This window comes from Sorex araneus, chromosome 5, assembly GCF_027595985.1.
Source record: "Sorex araneus isolate mSorAra2 chromosome 5, mSorAra2.pri, whole genome shotgun sequence".
NCBI classification, from domain to species: Eukaryota; Metazoa; Chordata; class Mammalia; order Eulipotyphla; family Soricidae; genus Sorex; species Sorex araneus.
The window spans coordinates 152,964,838-152,990,197 of NC_073306.1; the positions used below are offsets into that span (position 1 = coordinate 152,964,838).

The 25,360-nt window shown below is 55.6% G+C and overlaps 1 protein-coding gene across 1 annotated transcript; it reads left to right on the forward strand.

The window, feature by feature from the left end:
- Positions 1-647: 647 nt before the first annotated feature.
- Positions 648-23,283, forward strand: LAP3 (leucine aminopeptidase 3). The gene is made up of 13 exons (XM_055140605.1): positions 648-802; positions 3,521-3,636; positions 4,881-4,935; positions 5,439-5,544; positions 7,030-7,189; positions 8,028-8,192; positions 9,799-9,957; positions 13,784-13,908; positions 15,349-15,437; positions 16,434-16,536; positions 19,876-19,955; positions 21,560-21,669; positions 22,732-23,283. Exons 1-13 carry the CDS (start codon positions 701-703, stop codon positions 22,919-22,921), a joined length of 1,560 nt encoding a protein of 519 aa, XP_054996580.1. The 5' UTR covers positions 648-700; the 3' UTR covers positions 22,922-23,283.
- Positions 23,284-25,360: the final 2,077 nt, after the last annotated feature.

The window sequence follows — 25,360 nt, forward strand, 5'->3', positions numbered from 1 at the left end:
GCACACGGCCGACCCGGGTTCGATTCCCAGCATCCTATATGGTCCCCTGAGCACCGCCTGGAGTTAATACTTGAGTACAGAGACAGAAGTAACCCCTGTGCATCTCCGGGTGTGACCCAAAAAGCCAAAAAAAAAGAAAAGTGTCTTTCCCCCAACCAATATTTGAGCTAGCTGCCTCACTGGGACAAGTTTGTCAAAAAGTTCAAAAATAAGGACAAATAAAAAGAACTCAGCGGCGCGGCTTCACCGCCCAGTTTGACCTCTGGCTCAACGCTACGAAGCACGTTCAGCCACCTTGACCCCGCGGCCAGCCCCTCACCCCCAAACTCAGAGCTGCGCTCCTCTTGGCCAGAGCCCAGGGAGCTCCGCCTCTACCCCGCCCCTCTAACCTCGACTCCTCCCACTTTAGCCTCAGTCAACCCGTGCACGCGCACGCGCACTCACGCGAGCTCGCGGCCACGCCCACTAGCCTGGCGCAGGCTTCGCCGCCAGGACACACGCACGCTCGCCCCGTGCCCGAGCACGTACGCGCGCGCCTGCCCCCGCCCCGCGCCCCGCCTCTAGGTGAACGGCGGCGGCGCGCTTGGCCACGCCCCCGGCGCTCGGCCACGCCCCCGGCCTCAGGCGCTCGCTCCCGGAGAGGCCCCGCCCCCGGCGCCACGTGCTCGCCGGAGGGCGGCGCAGGGGCCGCGCTGGAAAGATGTTCTTGCTGCCTCTTCCGGCTGCGGGGCGAGTCGCGGTCCAGCGTCTGGGCGTGCAGCGTCTCTGGGCTCGGGGCTTCGTCGCTGCAGACATGACCAAGGTGAGGGAGCGCCGGGTCCAGCGGGACGGAGGGTGGCCACGGCCGCGGGGTAGATACCGCGCTTCTGCACCAAGTTGCAAAGGGTCAGCGGCAAAGTTCTGCCTTTGCCCCGGTTCCGCCTGGGCACCGGGATTTCTCCGCGGGTCCGTACCGAGGGTGTGCGCTCGTCTTCGTTTGCATCGAAGAGGGTGCTAGGGTCAGGGCCATCAGGGCCGGAAAGGAGAGAAAGGGCGCCTTGGAGTGACCGTTTCCTGCACCCCCCACCCCCACCCCGGGCTGTGCCTTATTTCATCATGTTGTGTCGTGCTCGCCGCGAGCCAGCAGAGCATGGTGCTCTGGTGGTGCAGACACCTTAGCTAGGGGGAGTCTCGAGCTGGGGGAGAATGCGCCCCTGGGGGAGCACTCCCGCGCGAGCCCCGCGCCGGGACCTCCTCCTCCTTCTCCTCCTCCTCCTCCTCCTCCTCCCGTCGCTTGCACGGGCGGGTCCCCGCTTCGGGGCCAGAAAGGACCCAGGTCCTCCGGGAGCGAAGTGCTGGAAGGGTTTCTGGAGGAAAATAGCTTTTCTCTCTCTCTAGGGAAACGGGCTCTGCCAAGAGACACCCCGCCTCGCCGAAGGGAGCGCGGCGAGCAGCAGCCCAGCCTTGGTCCAGGCCAACTCGGGCACTCCCCCAGCCCCCTAAAAGTGGGGCAGGGCACGTTGGGAATGTGAAGGATCCCGAGCGGGAAGGAAAGGCCACTAGCTTGGGACTCGCAGCTTGGGGACCCGGAAGGAACCACTGACCCTAGCGAAGAATGTTGAAGTGGAGATTGCCCGCAGGCCCTCTGCTCTTGCTCGGGCAGGGGAGGGGACCAGATTAGGCGTCACCTGATTTTGGCGATCCCCGGTGGCTGCCCACCCAGGGGACAAGCCCGCTCTGTTCCCTCGCTCACCCCCCACCCCTCGTGATTCTGTGGAATCTTGGGCAATGGGGCAGTCTGTGGAACTCGGAACTTGGAAGTGACCGTCGCCAAGGAAACTGCCTGGATGGGGGAGGCAGTGAAGACACAGCGGGGTGTAAGTCCCCCACCAGTGTGGTTGTGCTGCTTTCTTTTGCCCCCTTTGGTGTTGGGGGCCACACTCTGGAGTGCCCAGGGCTGGCTTTATGCTCAGGGACCACTGCTGGCTGGGCTCAGGAGACCCTCCGTGGCGCGGGGGATGGAGCTGGGGTCCGCCTCAGGTGCCCTACCCTCTGTCCCATCTCTCTGGCCTGTGGGACGGTTGTCCAGTAAGGCTGAGGCACTGAAGAGAGGCATCTTTTCTGGCTGTGTGCATGTCTCTTTCAGTCGCCCTGGGAGGGTGAGGAAGTGGCCTTGGATGATTCCCTTACTTTGTTTCCTTAGAGAAGTGTTCGGCGCAGAGCCCCGCCTTTAGCCTAATGCTCTGCGCTGGCTGCTCCTCAGAACTGGTGTCTCCTTTTTCCTCTTCTTATTTTATTTTGTTTTGGGAGTCCACACCCAGCGATGCTCAGGGTTACTCCTGGCTCTGCACTCAGGAATCAGTCCTGGTGGTGCGAGGGGTGGTGGCGGGAGGGGTGGAACCCAGGTCAGCTGTGTGCAAGGCAAATACCACACCCCTTGTACCATGGCACCAGACCCTGGGTCCTATTCCTGCCCGGGAGGGCGTCTGCGGGGAGGGGAGCCGGAAGGGAAACTCCTTGGAGTCTCCTAAGTTCTGTGGCCGAGTGTCTGGGCAGAGAACGGGGTCCCTTGACCCTTCTCGGGTCGAGACCCGTATTTGATATTTATCCATGCACGTGGGACCCTTTGGAGGGTGTGAACTGAAGGCGCAGAGAGGCCTTCGAGGCCCAAGAAGTGATGCAGCCTCGGAAACAGAGCTGGGGAGGTGGGGGATGGGACAGGAATGGGTCCCTGGGTCAGTGACTGGGATTGGGTGCCTCTGCGCACCCAGCGGGGAAGTAACAGGAGACGGGAGGAAGTTAGACTAGACATGCTCCTCCAGTTCCCCGACAAGGCTTGCCCCCCCCCCATACACACACACACACACACACACACACACACACACACATGCACACTCACGCACACAACACACTCTCTCTCTCTCTCTCTCACTCACTCTCACTCTTGCTTCTGGTGACAGGGCCCTTCTCCAGGCCTGAGCGTGCACCTCTCGCTCCTGATTCATACCTGGCCTTTGAGGGGAAGGAGAGCCCCACCCGCATCTGTTTCTCAGTCAGAGTCTGGAGCAGCCCAGAGCCAGAATGTTCTGAGACTCTCATTTGCGGCGCTTGACCGGTGGCCTCACTCCGTGCCAGTGCATTTGTTTCCTTAGCGTTGGCCTCAGGCCTGTGTCGGACCCGTGGCAGCCTGAGCCCCGCCAGGAGTGATCCCAGAGTGCAGAGCTGGGAGTTGGCCCTGAGCACTGACTGGTGTGTCCCAAAACCCAGACAGACAAACAAACAAAAAACTAACCAAGCAAAGGGACCCTGAGGCCCCGAACGAACCCAGAATTACTGTTGCCTTGGCAGGAATTCGGAGGAGTGTTCAGGGTGCGAGGGCCCTGCCTGTCCAGCCAGGCTGCTCTCTGCGCTTCATTCTGCTTGGGCCCTGGGTGGCACGTTTGGAGTGCAGTGATCTGATCGTCCTGGAATTCAGGGCCCCTGAGGGGCAGCAGATGTGTGTGATACCTCTCAACTTGTGTTCGTCTTTTCCCACTTCCAGGGCCTGGTTCTAGGAATCTACAGTAAGGAGAAGGACGATGATGTGCCTCAGTTTACAAGTGCAGGAGAGAATTTTGATAAATTGGTGTCCGGAAAGCTGAGGGAAACTCTGAGCGTGTAAGTCCATCCCCGTTTGTCAGAATGCCCCCGCGATGGAGTGTTTTGGCCCCGATTTCTTGGTGGGTAGATAAACAGGCACCAAATCCAGGAAGTTGTCAGTGGAAGTGAAAGTATGTCTCTGGAATGCACTTTGGTCCTTTGTTTTTGGGTTTGGGTGGGTCTGCGATTTCGGGAAGTCAGCTCCATCACCCTAGGGTCTGGAAAGTACCAGATTTCCTCAGCCACATTCCTGCCTTCCCGCCGGCCTCGCTCCCCTTTAATTCCCACGTGTCCCTGGCTGTTTTTACAACCCTCCAAGGATGCGGCTCCTGGCCTTCCATGAACTGGCCAGTCATCTTGGTCTTAAAGTTTATGTAAGTCCCGCCTGGGGGGTGTGTGAGAGACTTTGTAGCCTTTCCGAGCGGGTAGACCCTGAGTCTCCCCTTCATGCATCATCTCAGGTCCGGAGCTGCAGGACACAGTGCCGTGGGACCACCAGCCCCGGCAGCTTTTTGCTTTCTGTGTTGTGGATATAAACTATTAGCATCCGATAGGTCGGAAAATGCTGCCTGATCTTTGGGGAGCAGAAGTTGCACCCCCTTCTCAGTGACCCATCCTTCCCCAGGAGACGGGGGTGTCTCCGGCGCCTTGAGTGATCCACTCCACCGGGTGCTGCCCGGTTTTGCTAACTGATAACTGGCAGCTGCCCACCGGAGCGCCTGCTGCCACCTGTCTGCCATGGAAGTTGCCCCCAGCATCCATCTGCCCTTCTCAGCACGCTGCCGTCAGCGTGGCCCCTCCTGGTGTCCCGTGTCTCGTTGGGAAGACGGCAGAACCACATCACTCTCTTCTGCCATCCCTGGTGTCACCTTGCTGTCGACCTTCAGAGAAGTGTGTAGTCCAATTTATCAGAAAGTGCTAGGTTTTTCTATTGCCTTTGGTTTTGGGGCTGCACCCAGGGATCACTCCTGGCTCTGAGCTCAGGGATCGGAACAGGGGGGAGGCAGGGGAGGCCTCATGCAATACAAGCGCCCTGCCTGCTGTGCCCTCTCTCTGCAGCCCCTACTAGGCCGTAAGCTTGAATTAGAACAGCTGTGTCTGAGAAATCAGGCCTGGGAGAATTCCGTATTTTTTTGGGGGGAAACAAGTGCAGCAGATTCACAGAATGGGGGAGAGTGTTGTCGTGATGCTTGGGGTGGCTGACTTTCCTAAGCGAGCGGTGCAAACTGTGATGTTTGAAACAACCTGTGTTCTTGTTTCAGGTCTGGACCTCCGCTGAAGACAGGCAAGACCCGGACCTTCTATGGACTGCATGAGGTAAGAGATGAAGAGGAGAGTGTCGGGTAATGCTCCCAGGAGCACCGGCTGCCAACTGTGGTGGCTGTTGCATCTGCTTTAGTTGCATGTAAAGAGGCAAATTTCTCTCCAAAAGGACCGTGCCCTCCGCACCCACCCCCCTAGATTCCTGAGCCTGTAGGCTGGCTCTGTGGCGTTGCCCTGAACGGGGTGCATTGTCTTACCTGTGAGAATGAGTTGCAGGATTATCCCTGTTCTGTCCCCCCAATACCCAGTTAGAACACTTCACCGAGAACAGGGCTTCCTAACACGTTTCACAGTGAGTTTTGCCCGGTACTGAGGTGATGTCAGGTGTTTGAGAGGGGCTGGGGGAGCTGGAGTAGCAGAGGGGAGAGCAGGGTACATGCGTGCATGCGTGTGTGTGTGTGTGTGTGTGTGTGTGTGTGTGTGTGTGTGTGTGTGTACACAGGCTAGAGCAGGTAGTGGTGGGGTGGCGACACTATTCTTGTGTGTTTGTGGAACAGGACTTCCCTAGTGTGGTGGTGGTCGGCCTTGGCAAAAAGACGGCAGGAGTCGATGACCTGGAAAACTGGAATGAAGGCAAAGAGAACATCAGAGCTGCCGTTGCAGGTAATCGTGCGATTTGGACCTAATACTGATGGAAGTTTAGCGTCGGCCGGGCCCAGCTCGGTGGCCTACATCTGTCTGCGTGCTGGCGGTCGGTTTCCACCCCTGGTGCTGCACGGAAACCCCTTGTGTGCCCCCCAGAACACTTCCAAGCACACAGCCAGGAGTAGCCCTGGGCACTGCCAGGTGTGAGGAGTCTCTGGGATCTGCTCGCTTAATTCTTTTTTTTTTTTCAATTTTGGGCCCCTGCCTGGTAGTTCTCAGGGCTTGCTCCTTGCTCTGTGCTCAGGGGTCACTCCTAAGGCTCAGGGCCCCCCAGCGGTGCAGGGATTGGATGTAACTCATCTACGCACTGTGCTATCTTCCTGGCACCCACTATACTATCTTCTCGGTCCTGGGATCAGCTTTAAAACTTGAGTTTTCTCCCCATTGGGTTTGGGATGTTTGTGGGGGTGTGTGTGTGTGTGTGTGTGTGTGTGTGTGTGTGTGTGTGTGTTGGTGTTTTGATGTGTGGGCACAGGGCTCAGGGCTTGCTCCTGCCTCTGCACTCAGGGATCACTCCTGGTAGGGCTTGGGGGACAGTACGGGGTGCCAGGGATGGAACCCGGATCAGCCTGCTTACGGTTCTTTCTCTCTGGACTTCTGTTTCGTTTTGTTTTCCATATCTCTATCCCCGTCTCACCCACAGCCACAGAGAAACTGCTCACCTAAACCAGGCCCGGGTTCGCTCCCCAGCAGGCCTGGCGGGTGCTAGAGAGGGCAGCGCATGGTGGTTTTGTTTCCCCAACCAGTGCTAGGCAGTTTCACTATTGCTCATTCGTTGACTGTCGCCGTACGCGTGTCAGGGGTCTCGCTTAGCAGGAAGCCACCCTGCTGGGTGGCTCCTCTTTCCCCCTCCGCGGCTGGGAGTCCTCCTGGTGACAAAGGGAAGAAAGTGGACACACGGTGCTGGTACTTGCTCATCAGCCCTGAGCTGCCTCATGAACCTGTTTGTCTGGCAGGTTTGCGAGGCATCAGTTGGCTGACCTATAGGCGCTGAGGTGGGTGCCGCTGGCTCTGGAGCCTGGGCTGAAGGAGGCGTTGGGCAGCCTGGCTGGGCAGGGGCTAGGAGCTCCGTCGATCTTTGACCCGTGAGCTCGCTTGATTGACTTCCCGCGGTTGGCGTGGCGCTGCATCTGGGCGTGGAGGACCTTAATGATGGACTTTGGCCAGCTCTTTGGCTTCAGCATCAGAGTCGCCATTTCTCCTGTCGTTGCTTTAGCGGGGGGGGGGGGGGAGCTGAAGTCTGTGTCTCAGGCGTGTGAGACAGTGAGGGCCGAGCTCCCTCTAGGTGTGGGGGAGCTGGGGGTGGCGGCCGGAAGTGGTGGCCGTCACTGGGCAATGGAGAGGGGGTGGGAGCCTCCAGCTTCTGAGAGGAGGTGGCGGTGTCCCGGCTGCGCTGTCTGTCTGTCTGTCTGTCTGACGGTTTCCGTGGCCTGTCCTTGTCAGCGGGCTGCAGGCAGGTCCAGGATCTGGAGCTGACCTCCGTGGAGGTGGACCCGTGTGGGGACGCGCAGGCGGCCGCCGAGGGAGCCCTGCTCGGCCTCTATGAGTACGACGAGCTGAAGCAGAAGAAGAAGACGGTGGTGACGGCGAAGCTGCACGGGAGGTGAAGGAACGACCGGCGAGGGCGGGGGCCTTTGGACGGGGGCCGGCATCAGTGTCAGGGCTGGACGCCCCCTCCACAACTGCCCCCTGACCCGCCCCACGGAAGGCTTCTGCTCACGTCCCCAGTCCTGCCCGTCTGTCCTTGTATGCAGACCCCTCCACCCGCAGCTCGGCGAGGGAGGCGGTGCTGACCGACCCTCGGACCTGCGTCCAGGGCACTGGCCTTGCATGCCGGAAGTCCTGGGTTTGCTTCCCCAGCCCTGTGAGCATTTTCAAAGGGAAAGATCAAAGGGACTGGAGAGAGTTCTGGGTTTGTGGCACTGGCCTTGCTCGTAGCCAGCCTGAGATCGAGACCCCTGCACCCACACGGTCCCCTTAACCCCTCCAGAGTGAGCTCTGAGCACAGAGCTAGGAGTAACCTCTGAGCACAGCGACGGTGACCTCAGTCCCCTCTCCCTGCACCACTCCACGCCCCACCCCATTAGCACCCATTAGCCAGAGGCGCACCGATGTAGGAGCCCTGTCCTCGCCCTCCCCCCGAGCAGGGGGCTCCTCGGGTGATGTCTGAGCTTCCCGCTGTGGGTGCAGAGGGTTCCTGCCCCGGCCTGGGCAGCTGTGGTGTGGGTCAGGGCCGAGAGCCCTGCGGGGTCCTCTTTGCACTGTCCTGTCTGAGTGTCGGGGGTCAGAGCACAAGGAACGGACCCACGGCCGCCGTGGGCGTCGTCCCTCGCCCCTTGGCTTCCCTCTTGGCTTCAGATCAAGTGGCAGCTTCTGCCATGCCGGGGCAGGGTCAGCGTTCTGGGGCGCGAGCCCCGCACTCACTCTCTCTGTCCTGCCAGTGGGGACCAGGAGGCCTGGCAGAAAGGAGTCCTCTTTGCCAGCGGGCAGAACTTGGCACGCCGCCTGATGGAGACGCCGGCCAACGAGATGACGCCCACCAAGTTTGCACAGATCATCGAGAAGAACCTCAAAAGCGCAAGCACAAAAACCGAGGTCCACATCAGGTGATTTCGGGAAGGTGGTCCTGAGGGCCCGGCCCCAAGGGTCTCCGGCCCCGTGTCTCCCCTTCCTGTGCAGGAGGAACCCCGGGTTCTGCCCTTGCCATGCCCCACCCCACTCTGTCCTCACTTCTGCCCAGACCAGACCCAGCGCAGGGAACAGCACCCTGGGCTTCTCCCTGGCCCCCAGTGCTCCTGGGCGTCCACCTCCTGCTCCCACCTACTGTATCACCGTATCACTCTCATGGATTTGCTCGAGCGGGCACCAGTAATGTCTCCATTGTGAGACCTGTTATTGTTTTTGGCATATCGAGTACGCCACGGGTAGCTTGCCAGGCTCTCCTGTGCTGGCGAGATACTCTTGGTAGCTTGCCGGGCTCTCCGAGAGGGACGGAGAAATCAAACCTGGGCCGGCCACATGCAAGGCAAATGCCCTACTTGCTGTGCTATTGCTCCAGCCATAATATTATGTAACACACACACACACAACTTTTTGTGGTAAACAGAAAGCTTATCTGACACCACTGATTTTACTTTAGACCTTTAAAGAAGTAACCTGAGCAAGAGAGATTAGACTACAAGAGAGGGAGGTGCTTGCCTGGGTTGTGGCAAACCTAGGTTTGATTCCCAACAACACATGTGGTCCCCTGAGCCCTTCCAGGAGTGATCCCCAAATTTTGGTCTGGTCCAAAAAATTTAAAAAAGAAACAAAAAAGTCCTAAAGGACAAGACAGCTTCAGCAACTGCACGGCTGAGGCGGGAGGGAAGTAGTGCAGGAATGCTGCACCTGCCTTGCATGGTTCACTTCCACATAAAACACGGTTTAACATGAAATCAGTATTCACTGTCTTTATGTATCCTTGTGTATTGCAGTAGAACAGTAGAAGTGGGTTTCACTGCATGTAAGTGTATTTGTTACAATTTTGTTTTGGTTTGGTTTTTTTTTGGGGGGGTGTTTATTTTTTTTCTTGTTGGAATATAATTTGTTTTTGTGGATTGAAGCAAGGTCTCATACATGCAAAGCATGTGCTTTTGTCACTGAGCCTGTCTCCGGCCCCTTGGAAGTTCGTTTGTATGAAACAGGTTACACAGAGCTTTTGATGGGGTTATAGTGACTTTGTCAGATAATGAGGAATCAGGCACAGAATCTCGTGATTTCTGGCCCCAGAAACATGGATGGTAACTAAGACGTGATCATTGATGCCTTACTACCAGGTCCATATTTTAAGAGTTTGTATTCTCACTTTTTAATTTTTTTTTCTTTTTGGGTCACACCGGGCAATGCTCAGGGGTTACTCCTGGCTCATGCACTCAGGAATTACTCCTGGCAGTGCTCAGTGGACCATATGGGATGCTGGGATTCAAACCCGGGTTAGCCATGTGCAAGGCAAACACCCTACCCGCTGTGCTATTGCTCCAGCCCCACTTTTTAATCTTTTTACACACAGACGAGCTTTTGTAAAGTCCTTTCTGTAAGTCAGTGATTGAGTACAAACTCCACAGACCCGGAGCCCTGCATTCCAGCCCTAACGCCACGGAAAGACAAAGCCACCCGGAACAGGGCATGCTGCAGCAGAGAACAGCATCTGACTGCATCTTTCCTGCATTGCAGACCCAAGTCCTGGATCGAGGAGCAGGAGATGGGATCTTTCCTGAGTGTGGCCAAGGGATCCGATGAGCCTCCGGTCTTCTTGGAAATCCACTACAAAGGCAGCGCCAACGCAAGCGAGCAGCCCTTGGTGTTTGTGGGGAAGGGAATCACCTTCGACAGGTACTTCCTGCGGCTCTGTGCGTTGGGCTTTGGAGGGTGCTCTGCTGTCTAGCTGGCCTCAGAGGCACCGGGCTAGGCTCACGCTTGTCGCCCACTCTCAGTGGATCCCACTGCCACTTACAGAATGCCCCCCCGCCTGGCAGACTCGAGGCGCTTGGCATGTTCACGCTGACATTACCCCAGGTCAGGCATCAGAGAGCTAGGTGAGCACGCACCCGGGGGAGGTAAAACGACATGTTCCCGGGAAACTCGGGCCCATTGAGAGGTGTCGCTGTACACTCGATGCTTCCTTCTGCGTATCCAAGACTCCCCGCGGGTGTTGGTGAGGCAGCCGGAGAGTTCGGGCTGTCTTCCCCTTGCTTGCTTCAGGTCACCTGAGCTGACCTCTCTAAGGCCCCCGTAGGTAATTAAAATGTAAGTATTCCTTAGAGTTGGAAGCTATTTCTGGATGATTTCAACCAAGGGGAAGCTGAGTTGGGAAATACGATATAGATCCTAGTGGATATTTGTTTTAGGGTGCTCATGGAGTATGAGACTTGGAAAAAAAAAACTGGGTTAGATGATTTTTTGTTGTTTTTCCTTAAACTTGGGACAGAACAAGCATTTGCTAAACTTGGTTTTTCCCCTCTTACACTAGAACTCTAATTTCCTAATTCATTTCAGTAGACACATATGTTCTTGAATGACAAAATACAGTTCACAGGCATAAAATTGAAAAAATATAAATATTTTGCTTTCTGATTTATCATTTGGTCAGATAACTATATTGAAATTTCCTATCTAAATTTTAATGGGCTAAGGTGTTTTCCCCAAAGTCACGGAGATCCTGGTCCATCTGAAACCTGATCCTCAAGTTCGAGAGCCATAAAATATATTTTAAATATATATATATATATATATATATATATATATATTACTTTCTTAAACACCGTGATTGACAAAGTTGTTCACAATACAGTTGTTTCAGGCATTCAGTATTCCAGCACCAAGCCCACCACCAGTGTGCCCTTCCTTCCCTCCACCCTGTCCCTAGTTCCCCACTCACCCCTAAGTCTGCTCCTATAGCAGGCGCTAATTGACTTCCTGTTGCATGTCATGATAAATATCTCATAATGGTAGCTAATGTCCTGGCCTGAGGATTCACTGAGCTTAGTGAGCTGCTACTCTTTCCCCACCTATTTTTCTTGCTTCTCCTGGGCTATGAGTTCTGCAAAGTTTGGAGGTGTTGTATGGCCGCATATGCGGCTGCATATTTCAGGGGCTTCAGAGTTCGTCCGCTTAGCTGCAGTCATCTCTCTGACCTCTGAGGCCTGTCCTGAAGGTGGGATGTTTCTCTGGCCGCGGTGGGAGATAGATGTGGGTGGGTGGAGCACTGGACCTTGGGCGAGCCCTAAACTCGTGGGCGGTGTAGTTCCCTTCTGAAGGTGACTTCCTGCCCCTCTGCAGTGCTGCTCAGCACGGAGATGCCCCAGGGTCACCCTGTGTCTCCCACCCACTGCTTCCGGAAGGCTCTGCTTCTGAACTTGCTTTCCTGGGCACACCGTCGAAAACACTGAAGTTTTGAGCTTCAGCCACACACACTGCCAGTGTCCACTTTTAAGTTCCATGCATGGCTGTCCTACTTGTCTGGTGTAGAAGGAAACTCCAGGCTTGAGCTTTGGCAGAAGTCTTGCAAATTGCGATGCTTTTTCTGCCCCGGGCCAGGGTCTCAGTGCAAACGTTGCATGCTCAGCTTTTGAACCAAGCTTGTTGTAGATGTCAACAATCTGGGATTGTGTGTGTGTGTGTGCGCGCGCGCGCGCGCGTGCGCGAGCGCATGTGTGCTGGGATTCTTTAGCATAGAGGCATGACTGGGTGGGGGAGGGCCAGTTCTTGCTGCCGATGCGGAAGAGAGGTGGAATGAGACAATGAGGAACAGAGAGCTGCAGGCAGGAAGGAGTGGGGGGTTCTGGTATTGGAAGACCACCAGGGTGGCTGGAACCCTGTGTGGGACCTGGCAGAGGCCGGCAGGACAGCCGGAGGGCTGGCAGAACTGGGTTGGCTGGCAGAACTGGGTTGTTCCAGGCCCGAGGGATTGTGGACTTTGCCCTAAGCACAGTTGATAGTTATTAAGTATTTTTTCAAAGGGGGAAGGGTGACCTGGGATTTGCTCACACAGGAAGCTCTTCCTCTAAGTGTTTCTTCAGTTCAGTGAATTTTCACAAGTGTATGCGTCCTCCCATCATCAGTCATGGAACTAGGACTTTTCCCATCACACTCTAGGCTCGCTGGGGACATTTTGCTGTCATTCTCTCCCACCCACCACCTCATCCAGGAATTCATATTCCTGGACTCTTTCCTGATTGGCCTTTCCTTTTTTTTCCTCTTAACACAGAGATGAGTCAGGTCACAGGTCATGCCAGCCATGTGGTCATCTTTGTTGCTGTGTAGTATTCCATTGTATGGAAGGAATTGACACTTATTTATCCATTCATCTGCTTAGGAAAATCGGATGGTTTCCATTTTGGTCTAGGTGGTAATTAAGCCAGGCTTCTCCACAAGCCTTTGTGTGGATGAAAGTTGGTCTTTCTCTTGGGTAGATGCCTGAAATGAAGAGTTACATGCAATTTGTGTGAAGAAACTATCAAATTGCCAAGCAGTTAGACCAGTTTTTAAAACAATTCTTTTTATTGAGATTCTGCTTTACATGAGCACTAATGAGAAGTACATAGTCCCAACACCACACCAATCACCAGAGTTACCCACCTTCCTCCCCCAAAGACCCGCACTCCCCGCCCCCAGCTCAATTGTGGGGATTAGGCCTTGCAATCTGCTGCCTCTGGCCCTTTGTTGCTGCTACCCTGCTGTGTATCTTTAAGTCTCATACCTGAGAGATCATTCTGTGTCCCTTCCTTTCTGACCCTCGGCAGGACTCCGCCTAGCTCCTTCCATGTTGCTGCAAATTGCACAGTCCTATTCTTTCTTGGGGCTGTATAGTAGTCCTTGTACACCAGCATTTCGTGACCCGTTCATCCACAGTCGGGCTGTTTCCGTGTCTCGGTTACCGTACTAAGTGCGGCAGTGACCACAGGTGGCAGTTCGCCTTTGCTCTCCCAGGCGCAGTGAGTCAGTTCTAGCTGCGGGCCAGATGATAGCATCGCAGCTAAGGTGTTTGCCTTGCTCGTGGCCGGCCTAGGTTTGATCCCCGAGCCCCCTGAGAGTGATCCCTGAGCACAGCGCCAGAGTAAGCCCTGAGCGCAGCCGGGTGTGGTTTGGGAAGAAGAAACAGTCCATTGGCTGTGCTCGCCCCAGCATTTCCAATCAGCAGCCCTTCTAATCACAGCCGTTCCCGTGGGCTGGGTTGTGTTCTGGAATGGTCCCGGCCTGGGGTGGGGGATGTGGGACTCTGCCCGAGGACTTGTAACAGACAGGAAACTTTGTGACGGCATGGAAACGGCAGAAACAAGGCGCCAAGCTCTCCGCCTGAGCCTCTGAACTGGCCGGCCCCCCTCGGCACCCTGACCGTCAGGGCTGCGCGGGGATGCAGCCAGGTGGGCGCTCGGGGAGCTCGAGGCAGGGGCTGGGGTTTGAGCCGTGCCCGTGGCACGCTGCCAAGGCCACGGCTTGAGTCCCTCTAGGAGGAGAAAGTGGGCCGGCGCCTCTGTGGAGTTGTCTCCATCTCTGCTCGAAGGCATTATTGATCCGTCTTTGAAATGCCGCTGCCGCGGGGAGCCTGGAATCCCTCGGTCCAGGCTTAGAAGCCCGGCTCTCGTGCTGTCGCCCGGCCGAGGAGAGCCCGGCCCGCTCGCCTGCTAACCGCACACGTGTCTGTCTCCCTTCCCTGCAGCGGCGGCATCTCCATCAAACCTGCCGCGAACATGGACCTCATGAGGGCCGACATGGGCGGGGCGGCCACTATCTGCTCGGCCATCGTGTCCGCTGCCAAGCTCAACCTGCCCATCAACATCGTGGGTGAGTGGGCGGGCGGCCCGCCGGGGGACTGATAGCGCAGACGGGGTTCCCGCCAGCCGCAGGAAGGAGGAAAACAAGGCCCAGGAGCCGCTTTCCGTGGCTTCTCATGCGCAGCAGCCGGCGAGCCGAGATAAGTCTTCCTCGTCTGAGATGACTGAGTGGGTTTTGCAATCCGGGGCTGTCGCTGGGATTGATTTGTTTCACTTGCGCAACAAACGTGGCGGACATTTGGGGCCACGTGCCTCGGGGCTCGTGGTCTGGGTTACGGGGGTGGGACCAATTAAACGCTGCAGGATGGAAAAGTGCCGGGTGCACTGCAGCGGGTACAGACGGATGCTGGATGCAATGCTGTGTGTGTGTGTGTGTGTGTGTGTGTGTGTGTGTGTGTGTCTTAAGTTAAATGACTGGTGTGTGTGACTTAGACACAATGCTGGGAGTTTTCTTTGTGTGTGACATAGTTGTGTGTATGTGTGTGAGTTTGCTCTGTCTCTGTACACGTGACTTGGGTTAAGTGTGTATGTCACTTAGGTTACCGGGGGAGTCTGGGGGGCTCTCACTGTCTCTCGCCCACTTCAGCATCCCTCATCATTTTTGCTGACTTCCATAGTTTTGACTTTTTTGTGTTTTTGGTGTTGGGCAGAGCAGTGGGAGGGTGTTAGGCCACACCCGGCAGTGCTCAGGGGACCCTATGCGGGACCCCGTTATAGCTGATGTGCCGTGTGCCAAGTACTTGCCTTACCTCCCATACTGCCCCTTCTTTGCCGAACTATTGGAAAGGAAGTTGCCTAGCTCTGACAGGGTTCCCTGAACTTGATCTCCAGAGACGGGACACTGGGCAGGACAGTCACACCCCCTGCCCCCCAGCCCCCCATGTTGAGTTCACACCAGGCGGCATCTGAAAATAATGTCCTGTGTGTGCGTGGATGTGGTCACACACATCCTCAGTCCAGTTCCGGAGCCCACAGGGGACCACATGTTTCTTGTGCTCACTGCGTGTGTGTTTAGTTTTCTTGACTCCAGAATTCTCCTGCTAAGGGGAGGGCTAGTACATTGCACATGGCCACTTTATGGTCCCCTGAGCCTACCCGGAGTGATCCCCGAATGCAGAGCCAGGAGTAAGCCTGGAGCACCACTGGATGGGGCCCAAACTAAACAGAACTCTCCTTCTGGCATTAGCCCGTGCCAAGAGCACCGGGCTCGACTTCGCCACCGTTGGCATATGTTGGATGGTGCCGTCCCGGTGGAATTGGGTTAAGGCTTCTTCCCAAGAGGCCGGGGTTGTGCAGAAGGTCAGCTGGACCCTTGAGATGCCATATCAGGTCTCGGTATGCCGTATCAGGCTTTCATCTCGAAAGCCCTCGGGGCTGTGGCTTTCGTGGCCGTGGCCTCTTGTTGCCCTGCACTTTGCACGTGCCCGTCTTCACTTCCTCCCTCCCACAGGTCTGGCCCCTCTCTGTGAGAATATGCCCAGCGGCAAGGCCAACAAGCCCGGGGATGTCGTCAGAGCCAAGAACGGGAAGACCATCCAGGTTTGTGCACGGATACACAGCCCCTGCCCCAGGGCCCCGGGTAACATCACACCAGGCAGACCGTGAGTGGGCACGGGGTGCGGGCACAGGCCGAGGTGAGCCACGCCGCAAATCATGCCTGTGTCTCAAGGGCATCTGGAAGATACTCTTCCTACCATCTTCTTCCTCTTTCCCACCTGCCGAGCACGTAACACACAGCCCTGCTTAGGGCAACAAGGTTTCCGGGTCTCCCCGGAGGAGCTTGGGTGGGAAACACTGTCCTGCATGACACTGGGTGGGGGGCCTCCCCTGGCCGTGTGCGCACACACACACACACACCCCAACCACACACACATACCCAGACACACACACAAACACACACACACACACTCCACCAGACATGTACACCCCAACCACACACATAGACATACACCCCAACCACGACACACAAAAACACACAGACCCCCAGTCATTTCCCGGCCCCACGTGTCCCTGTCACTCCAGGCCTGTGTTGGGGTTCTTGATCACAGACATTGCACTAGCTCATTTTTATGTTCATTCTCCATTAAAAATATATACATTCATATATGTAATATATAAAATACATAAATATACATGTCACTTGTATCACGTCGTCCCATTGCTCATTGATTTGCTCGAGCGGGCGCCAGTAAGGTCTCCATTTGTCCCTGTCACATGCTAGTGTAGCCCAATGGCGTCTGCTCGCTCCAGGAACACAAAGAGCCTCAAACAGTTCGTTCAGGGTCTTGACGAAGAAGTCTGACCATCATATATGATATACATGTCTATAATATATAAAATACATAAAACTTTCTTTTTTTGCTGAAGTTAATGGTTCCAGGTGCTTCTCACTGTCATTGGACAGTGGTGCCCAGTACTGTACGGTCCCAGCCAAAGTTGAGTTTCTGTCTACTGCTGTCCCCGGGCCCCCAGGGGACAGGGGGGTCAGGTCATGCCAGCCTTCTGTGACACTTTGCCTTCGGTTTGACCCTGCAGGTCGACAACACGGATGCCGAGGGGAGGCTCATCCTGGCCGATGCTCTGTGTTACGCGCACACCTTCAACCCCAAGGTCATCCTCAACGCGGCCACCCTCACAGGTGACCCAGCCCTGCCCCCTTCCCAGCCTCGCCAGAGGCACAGCTCTGCGACCGCAACCTGTAAAAAACTAAGGCTCGCCGACGGGGTGCGTGCACTCGCGGGCTCTCCGGGCGGCTCTGTCTCACCGCCCGAGTTCGGTGCCCCGGAACCGCTGTGTGTGCTGTCGGTTGAGGGCAGGCGACAGAAGGAAAAAGGCCACACTGGTTGCTTGATCAGTTTATTTCATTCTCTCCCTCTGCTTTTCTCCCGGCTCTCGGTCTCTCTCTGGATCTCTGGATCTGGCCCCCAACCCACTCTTACAGCCTAGTTAAATCTCCCCAGCATGAGGGGGCTGGGGTGTACACATAGGTGTGGTCACCATCAATAGGGTAAGGTTCCTTTCCCTCAGGGGATGCTTCTCCTAGGACTTAATTCTCTTTCAGCAGGAGGTTCCACCCAAGGGCGGAGTCCCATGAGTGTGTTTCTCCTCTCTTCAGCCAGCAAACATTTAAGAATTCATAATATTAATCATTTTGTATGGACACAATAAGAAATGCATTAAAGCTTATGGAATTGCTGTCCTGGGGCCATCTCAATCTCAGACTACAGTGCTCAGGCCAAATCAGTCTTTCCTATCCCTAGCAGGGTCCTAGTCTCATCATTACTTTTGGATCATGACAGCATTTGTCTATGATCAAGCTCTTAATTTGTAGTTAAGAATTAGGCACTTTGGCCAGGCCCATCTCGATGCCAGGGTAGCACACAACTCACCGCTTGCCCTGGATCCGTCCCATCCCTTGTCGGGACCCTGCTTTTAGGGTGCTAGGAACTGAGGGCAACTGAGGCTTAAGTGGAGAAAGCAGATGCCCGGGAGGGAATAATATTCGAGGCCAATTAATTCCCAAGTTACAAAAGCGTAATATTGTCTTCTCGTGTCCATACAAAAAGGACATTGCTTTAGAGTAAATTATTCAAAAGGCACAAGAAGAGGAGAAAGGCAATATTAATTTATATAATACAAATTCAGTATCCTAGGAATGTCTGACCTTACGAATTAGCAGAGTCAGATTACGGGAAAGCCGCAGATTAACTGTTTTGGGGAAGAGAGCATAGAGAAGTGATTACAGCTAAACAAAGGGATGGCAGAGAATCAGGAACACCTTGATGGGTGAGACTGGGGTAAGCCTAAACTCCGGGGAAAACCGGGACAAGCTACTTGTGGCAAGGGGGGAGAGGACAAAGTAATGTCATCCTACAGCAACCCATCCGGACCCGCAGGCTTCCCGTTTCGAGAATGTTCTGGGTAGTCCAGTCTGTAACTCTGAGACAAGGAATCACGAGTGGCTCAGATGTGGCCACCCCGAGGCATCGCAGGAGTCGGGGGCTGGGCCCGAGAGTGTCGGCAGTTAGGCACTTGTCTGGCATGTGACAGACCCCCAGTTATTTCCCGGCCCCATGTGTCCCTGAGCACTGTCAGGAGTCCTCTCAGAGCACAGAGCCGTGAGTAAGCCCTGCAGGGCCAGAGAAATAGACCAGGGGCGGGAGCCATAGGGCAGCACTTGCCTTGCACCCGGCCAGCCAGATTCACTCCCGAGCACCCCTGCAGACCCCCAGAGCCTCACCAGGAGTAAGCCCTGAGCACAGACCCTGGGTGAGTCCTGAGCACCTCACAGCACCAGCAAAAAAAAGAAAAGATCAAAAAGAAACACCAGGAAAGGGAAAAGGAGGAGCTGGACCTGAGAGCTAGGACGGAGGGGTCAGGCGCGGACCCCAGTTCAGCTCCTGGCCATACACAGGAGTCCCTGGAACTACCAGGAGACGTTTCCGAGCACAGAGCCGGGAGTAAAGCCTGAGCACCACTGGTCTGGCCCAGCCTCCCCCTCCCCTACTTCCTCAACCCCCACCAAAAAAATAATGAAAAATTCAGGGAGCCAGTGAGCACTCAGAGCATGTGTTTGGAATGCAGGCTGGGCAGGGTTCGAGCCCTGGCATGGGAAGGTCTCCTGAGCACTAGCCTGGGAGTAGCGGCTGAGTGCGCCTCCCCCACCCCAAGCTAAGGAGATTAATGTTGGGATCCCTTTCTTACCCTTGAGTTTTAATTCTTCCTCTGGCCTCGAGAGCCTGCCTTGGGGCCGAAATGGGATCCTGTTTCCTCTCAGGCGTGTGATGGAACACGTGTCCAGGCCCCCCTTGGCTGGCACCTCTCGGCCTTTGTCCCGCTGCTCTGCCCTGCGCAGGCTGGCAGGGGCCCGGGAGGAATCTTGGTCCCCGCCGCCTCCCTGCCTCTGGGCTCAGGCGCGGGGACCGTTGATGCTGAACCTTCTCCTTCCCGGAGCTGGGCCCCACGGGGACGCAGCAATCCACATTCCGCCCCGTGTTTATGGCAGGAGCTCGTCCCCCACCCTCGGAGACCCCTGCTGTCGAGAGTCCTTCTGTCTCTGAGAGCATTCAAAAAAAATTGATTTGTTTTGAATTGGATGAGGGGGGAGGCAGGGATTGTGCCACCCAGCAGTGCTCAGGACTCACCTGGCGGGGATGAGGGAACCACATGGGGTGCCAGGGATCAAGCCCAGGTTCTGGGTTCAAGGCAAGTATCCCTCAGGCCTTGAGAGCATGTGACTTTAGCAGAGCGTCTGTCATCTTGTCCATAGAGGGGGTGCACCAGCAGCTCCTGGAGAGGAAGGCGCTGAGGGTGCCCCGTCTGGCGGGCCGGGCAGGCTCTGAACCAGGTTACTGTGTGTGAGGGTGCGGCTGCGCAGAGATGCAGCTTTGTGAAGTGTATGAAGAGCTGTGGGCCCGGCGAGGCCTCATGAAGTCTTGCCTTCCCGATTCCTTTAAGAGGAAAGGCACCCTTGGCTTTGTTTTGTGTTTTTGGCTTTTTGGGTCACACCAGGAAATGCTCAGGGCTTCCTCCTGGCTCTGCACTCAGGAATTACTCCTTGGGACCATGTGGGATGCTGGGGATCGAACACGGGTCGGCCACGTGCAAGGCAAATGCCCAACCCACTGCACTATCGCTCCGGCCCCTGTTTGGGGGCCTCACATGGCTGTGCTCTGTACTCAGGGATCACTGTGCGGGACTCGGGAGCCACGGGGGCCCGGGGATCAAACCCGGGTCAGCTGTGGGCAAGGCAAGCGCCTTCCTCACTATCTGATCACTGGCCCCCGGCCCCTCAGCCTGTTCAACAGTGGGTTCTAGCGGGAGAGTGAGGACGGCCCCGAGTCTGGCTGTGAGGGCTTCTCCGCCCCACTCCTGCCTTTCTGGAAATGGGTAGATGTGGCGGTTGGGTCAGGCGGGCCTCAGAGAACCGTCCTGGCCAGGACCTGGAGCGCTGACGCCAGGGACCCGTGTCTCGCAGGTGCCATGGACATAGCGCTGGGCTCGGGCGCCACCGGGGTCTTCACCAACTCCTCCTGGCTGTGGAACAAGCTGTTTGAGGTAAGATTTGGGGAACGGAACCTCAAAATAGGCAGATAATGATTCGGTTATTCTGGCTGAGAACGGCTAAGGCTCCACCTCGCTGCTTCTGAGGGGGTCTGCGCGCTCTAGACCCCCTGTGGACACACACGGTGGGTAAATGCGACTCATCACGCTCTGGACTTCTGAGAAACGCTCCTTCACCCTGGGACACGACGCCCCCCTGGCCTCCCTGCCGGTGGCCTCGGGATGAGTCAGACAGGGCTGGGTGGGGGGTGAGGCTGAGGCGCGCGGAAGCCCTGAGCCAGGAAAGGAGGTGAGCCTTTGCACGAGGGCCAGGAGGGGGGTCCCGAGCACCGCCCGTGGCCAGCCTGTCTTGGGCAAGATCAGGGTGGTTCTTTGCAGCCGGTCTTCCCAGCCGGCCTGTGCTGGTGGCTCTTCTGGCTTCCTTCCACGTGTCCGGCTCCGCGCAGCCTCTGGGGCCAGCTTTCCCCTTTGCCAGTGTCCACTCCAGGCCTCGTGTGCTCCTCTTCCGTCCGCACCCTCCAGCAGGAAGCATCCCCAACCCCATCCCACCCGTGTCTCCTGAACCCCAGGACCCTGATGGGTCCACGGGCTGTTCCCATCTGACACGGGGAAGTGACCGGAACAAACTGTTCGCCCGTGTGGAGGCACACGGGGTCCCCTGACACCCTCCCGATGGCCATCAGAGGACCACCCAGCATCTTTGCTACATCACACAGCGGCTCTGCCTCTCTGGCCCCACCCTTGAGGCCCTGTGCTCCCAGCCCACAGTGCTCCGAGGAGTTCTCTTAGCAAGCTACCCACAAGTTCTAGTACTTAGGCTTCTTTCTTTTTGGGGGGGGAGAAACAAACTCAAGTTTGGGGGCCGGAAAGGCATATATAGTGGGTAGGGCACTTGCCTTGCACATGGCCAACCTGGGTTCGATCCCCCAGCACCCCGCAGGGTCCCCGATCCCCATGTGACCCAGAAACAAGAAGGAAGAGAGAAGAGGAAGTCCACGGTGTTGTGCCTCAGTGGCCTGCAGCAGTGTCCCCGGGGCCACCACAGAGCTGGCCTGGGCTGCTCCTTGGCTTCCTGCGTCCTAGAGGTTCCTCTGTCTGGCCTGTGGGAACTTGGACGCCGCGGCCCTTGGGTGTTCTTTCCCCAGCACTGGGCGGTGCTCACAGTAAATACAGTAGATGGGGGAGAAAATGACTCCTTGGTGACAAGCGCCACCAAGCCAGACCTAGACGCCCTATGGCAGAGGTTCCTCGGGCGTTGGGTATCGCTGTAGGATCAGACAGAAAGTGACGCCCTCAGCTCCCTGTCATCTTGCCGTGTCCCCCAGAGCCGTGTCGCCCACTTCTGGGAATACTGCTCCGCCAGACTCGGCCTGTGAGTCTCGACCCAGAGCCCTCACCTGAGCAGTTCCCTGTGAACCTCAGGGACTGTCCCGGGGCCTGGTCCCGTCCGTCACCCGCGGGTGCCATCTTGCAACTGAAACGGCCCCTGTGGTGGGGCGTCCCGGCCCGGCGGCACAGCTCAGAGCAGCTCTTGTCAAGTTGGGAACGTCTCAGGGACTCGTCGGTGTGACGGTTCTTCGTTCCCATCCCTCCCGCAGGCCAGCGTGGAGACCGGGGACCGCGTGTGGAGGATGCCTCTTTTTGAACATTACACCAGACAGGTTGTGGACTGCCAGCTGGCTGATCTTAACAACATTGGGAAGTACAGGTGTGTAAAATGAGCGCGTTTTCCGCGTCGTATTTCATTGCCCACGCGACCACTTGCAGTTCCTCTCAGCAGAGGTTCGGCTCTCCAGTTTCCTTGTAACGTGATGCCTGTACAGCAGGGATTTGCACTACCTTTTGTGTTTTAAGGCTAGTTCCCAAGTGTTTGTCAGAATTTTGCATGTTTTCATATCGAAAGATGCTTTTAAGCAATGGTAAGGAAAACAGCAGGGAATGTGTTATCGTGGATCAAATATTGAGATTTTGTGACAGGCTGTTAATACATTAAGAGGCTAACCCAGGAATCACTTTCACAATTCTGAAAGTGATTCCTGGGTTAGCCTCTTAATACATGCCAAGGGCCCATAACGTGGCCTTGTGTGCCTGAGCCCCTGGGTTTGATTCCTGTCTCCGGGAAAAATGAAAGTCCTAAAAACTTGACTCTTGGGCCAGAGCGATAGTCCAGCAGATAGGGCGTTTGCCTGGCACATGGCTGACCCAGCTTTGATCACTGACATCCCATATGGTCCCCCGAGCACCACCAGGAGTAATTCCTGAGTGCAGAGCATCACTGGGTGTGACCTAAAAGAGAAAATAAAATAAAAGCCTGACTCTAGGAGCTAGAGCGATGGCACAGCGGGGATGGCGCTTGCCTTGCCCACAACCAACCCTGTCTGATCATAGGCATCACATGAGGTCCCTGGCACACTACCGGAAGTGATCCCTGAGCACAGAGCCAGGAGTAAGCGCTGAGCACAGCTGGGTTTTCCGCCCGTCTGTTTGACTGAGACAGAGGGAGGCTGAAAGGATAGTACAGTGGGGAGGGCACGTGCCTTGCAGAGAGCCAACCTGGCTTCAGTCCCTGGCATCCCATATGGTCCCTGACCACCTCTGGGAGTAAGCCCCGAGCACAGAGACCAGAGTAAGCCCTGTGTGCCACCAGATTGGATCCCCAAACACAGGGAAGCTGGACACTTGCTTTCTGGTCAGAGTGCCCATTCAGCAGGAGCAGAGTCACAGAGGGCTCCGGCTGCGGCGGGAGGAAATGACAGTGTTTGTCCTCCAGGTCCGCGGGAGCGTGCACGGCGGCCGCCTTCCTGAAAGAATTTGTGACTCACCCGAAGTGGGCGCATTTAGACATCGCAGGAGTGATGACCAACAAAGATGAGGTCCCCTACCTGCGCAAAGGCATGAGCGGGAGGCCCACCAGGACCCTCATCGAGTTCCTGCTGCGGTTCAGTCAGAACAGCGCCTAGGCCCCTCCTCCGACTCCCCGCGGCTCCGCCGGGACACCTGGACATCAGCACGTTTGAGTGAACTGCTGGAAGGGCGCGGAAGGGGGATATTTAACATGGTAGGATTCAGCGACAGTTTGGTGTCTCGATGTGCTTTTATTTTTTCCATTGTCGCAGAGATTTGTAAAGGTGGAGTCAGTGCCTGGCACGGCCAGGAGTTGGGTGTCCCTAAGGAGATGCTTTGTAAAGAGCTTCGCGATCAGAGTCAGTGATAGGAATGGAGGAGCAGACTTGAATTTTGAATTTTTGGAGATCATGAACATGACAAACTACCTAAAGTTATGATGTGATTTCAGAAACAATAAATACAACTTTTTGTGCTGCGTGGTGTGTCTCGGATGTTCCTTTATCCCGTCACTAGCACAACACAGCTGTCCTTGGACTGTGTTACAGTAGCACAGTAAATTGGGCGAGGCAGTCTTGGTATTTTCTGTCACTTTGGGACACTCGTGATAAGCATTATAATTACCGGGCACATCATCTCCAAAACTAATCAGTCCCCAAGGAGCAGGCTTCTCTGACTGCTATGAACTCAGTAACCTTCTGCCAGACTCTAAGAGAGGTTCTTCTTAATAAACTGTGGAATTCTCCCAGTAACCCAGCAAAGTCGGTACAAGCAGCATTTCAGGCCAGAGATGTGGGACAGCAATTAGGGCGGCGCTTGCCTTGCATGCGGCCGGCCCAGGCTTGATCCCCAGCGTTCCATATGGTCCCCGAGCACCGGCAAGAGTGTAGAGCCAGGAGTAAGCCCTAAGCGTATCAGAAGCGGCCCCCCAAAAAACAAAAACAGAAAAACAAGTCCTCATTCCATAGACAAAGCGAATGAGCACCAGGGCCTGGCTCTCGGCTCTGCCCTCAGTTACACTGTCATGCGGGCTTTCAGGTCGGATGGGGAAGGAATTTGTCCAAAACACTAAAGTAAGAAACCAAGACAAACTATTTGCTTACCTCCTGGGCCTGCAGCCAGTCAACCGAGTTTGATTTGTACAAGCTTAGAATAAAGCTTTCCTCACTGTGTCGGATGAATCGGATTACCCAGGAATAGGATCCCTGCCCTGCCCCGTGTGCGGAAACGGAGAACTGGCAGGGAAAGTATTGGGAGTTATTTTTAATACTGAAAATTTTTGATACAGAGGAGGATATTGCTGCATCTGGACCTGTCTGTTGAGAGGTGATGGTAGCGGCATGCAAGTGTATCTTACATGAATTAAGAAATTCCTAAAGGGGGCCTATGGGTTTCCCTGGTTATTCAGGTTCAGAAGTTGCTACTTTGATGTGGTGGGGGGGAAGGTCCACGCCTGGCAGTGCTCAGGGCTTACTCCTAGTTCGGTGTTTGGACTCAATCCTGGTGGGGCTCAGGGGACTGTATGGGGAGTTGGGGATTGGAGCTGGGTTGGCTGCATGCAAACAATCTCCCCGCCTGCAGTGCTCTCTGCAGCCCCAGAAGCTGCCGCTGCTATGGAGGAAAGATGGAATCAGGAGGTAGAACTGGCAGCTTGTAGAGGGAAACTTTAATATTTGGGATTTTTTTTTTTTAATTTGTGCTAAGACACCATGGTTTACAGGGCTGGAGAGATGGTACAGTGGACAGAGCTCTTCTCTGCTACGTGGCTGACCTGGATTTCAATCCCCAGCATCCCGTATGGTTCCCCAAGCACTGCTGGGAGTAATTCCTGAGTGCAGAGCTAGGAGTAACCCCAAGCATTGCTGGGAGCAAAACCAGAAAAAGACACTGTTGAATAAAGTTGTTCATAGTTGTTTTAGTCACACAATGTCCCAGTTTCTTTCTAGGAGATTCACAAGGCTAAGGAAGGGTTTGACAGAAGCTTACTGTCAGAGGGTTTTTGTGTTTTTCTCTTTTACGGACAAAAGGACAATAGCACTCTGTTTACTGAGTGTAGGAGTCAAAGAGCCTGGTAGGGCCCTGGATGCTCTGGCTTATCTTACTTTAGCTGAAACTTGATAGAGGTCACTGCACTTGCAACAGCCTGCTAGCTCCTTGGCAGCCCGACACTGGTCCTCAGAACCTCTCTCTACACCTAGTGGCCGTACCTCCATCTGCATCGTAGATGCGGATACTGCAGAACTGGAGAGAAGCAACTCCAGAACTGCAGATGTAGGACGCCTCCTCCCCATCAGTGTTCACAATGACTGAAGCAGAAACTGCAGAGCCCAGTGCAGCCCCAGAACCATCAGAAACCAGAGACTGTGAGTATCACCGGCACCGTCAGTCCCCGTGGCCTGTTGGGGTTAAAGGTCACATGAAGATAAGTAACTGGTGCCAGGCAAAGGAAGTGCAGTTACAATTCATGAGTGAGTAGCTTTCACTGAAGCCCGACACAACCCTTGGGCTTCCATCATCAACCAGGTATGCCATGACGGCTGCAAGGGATTTGGGAA

Coding starts and splice junctions, on each gene's coding strand:
- LAP3 (XM_055140605.1), top strand. CDS start 701: ATGTTCTTGCTGCCTCTTCCGGCTGCGGGGCGAGTCGCGGTCCAGCGT. Junction 3,637..4,880: donor CTGAGGGAAACTCTGAGCGT/GTAAGTCCATCC, acceptor TTCTTGTTTCAG/GTCTGGACCTCCGCTGAAGA. Junction 16,537..19,875: donor CAACGCGGCCACCCTCACAG/GTGACCCAGCCC, acceptor CGTGTCTCGCAG/GTGCCATGGACATAGCGCTG.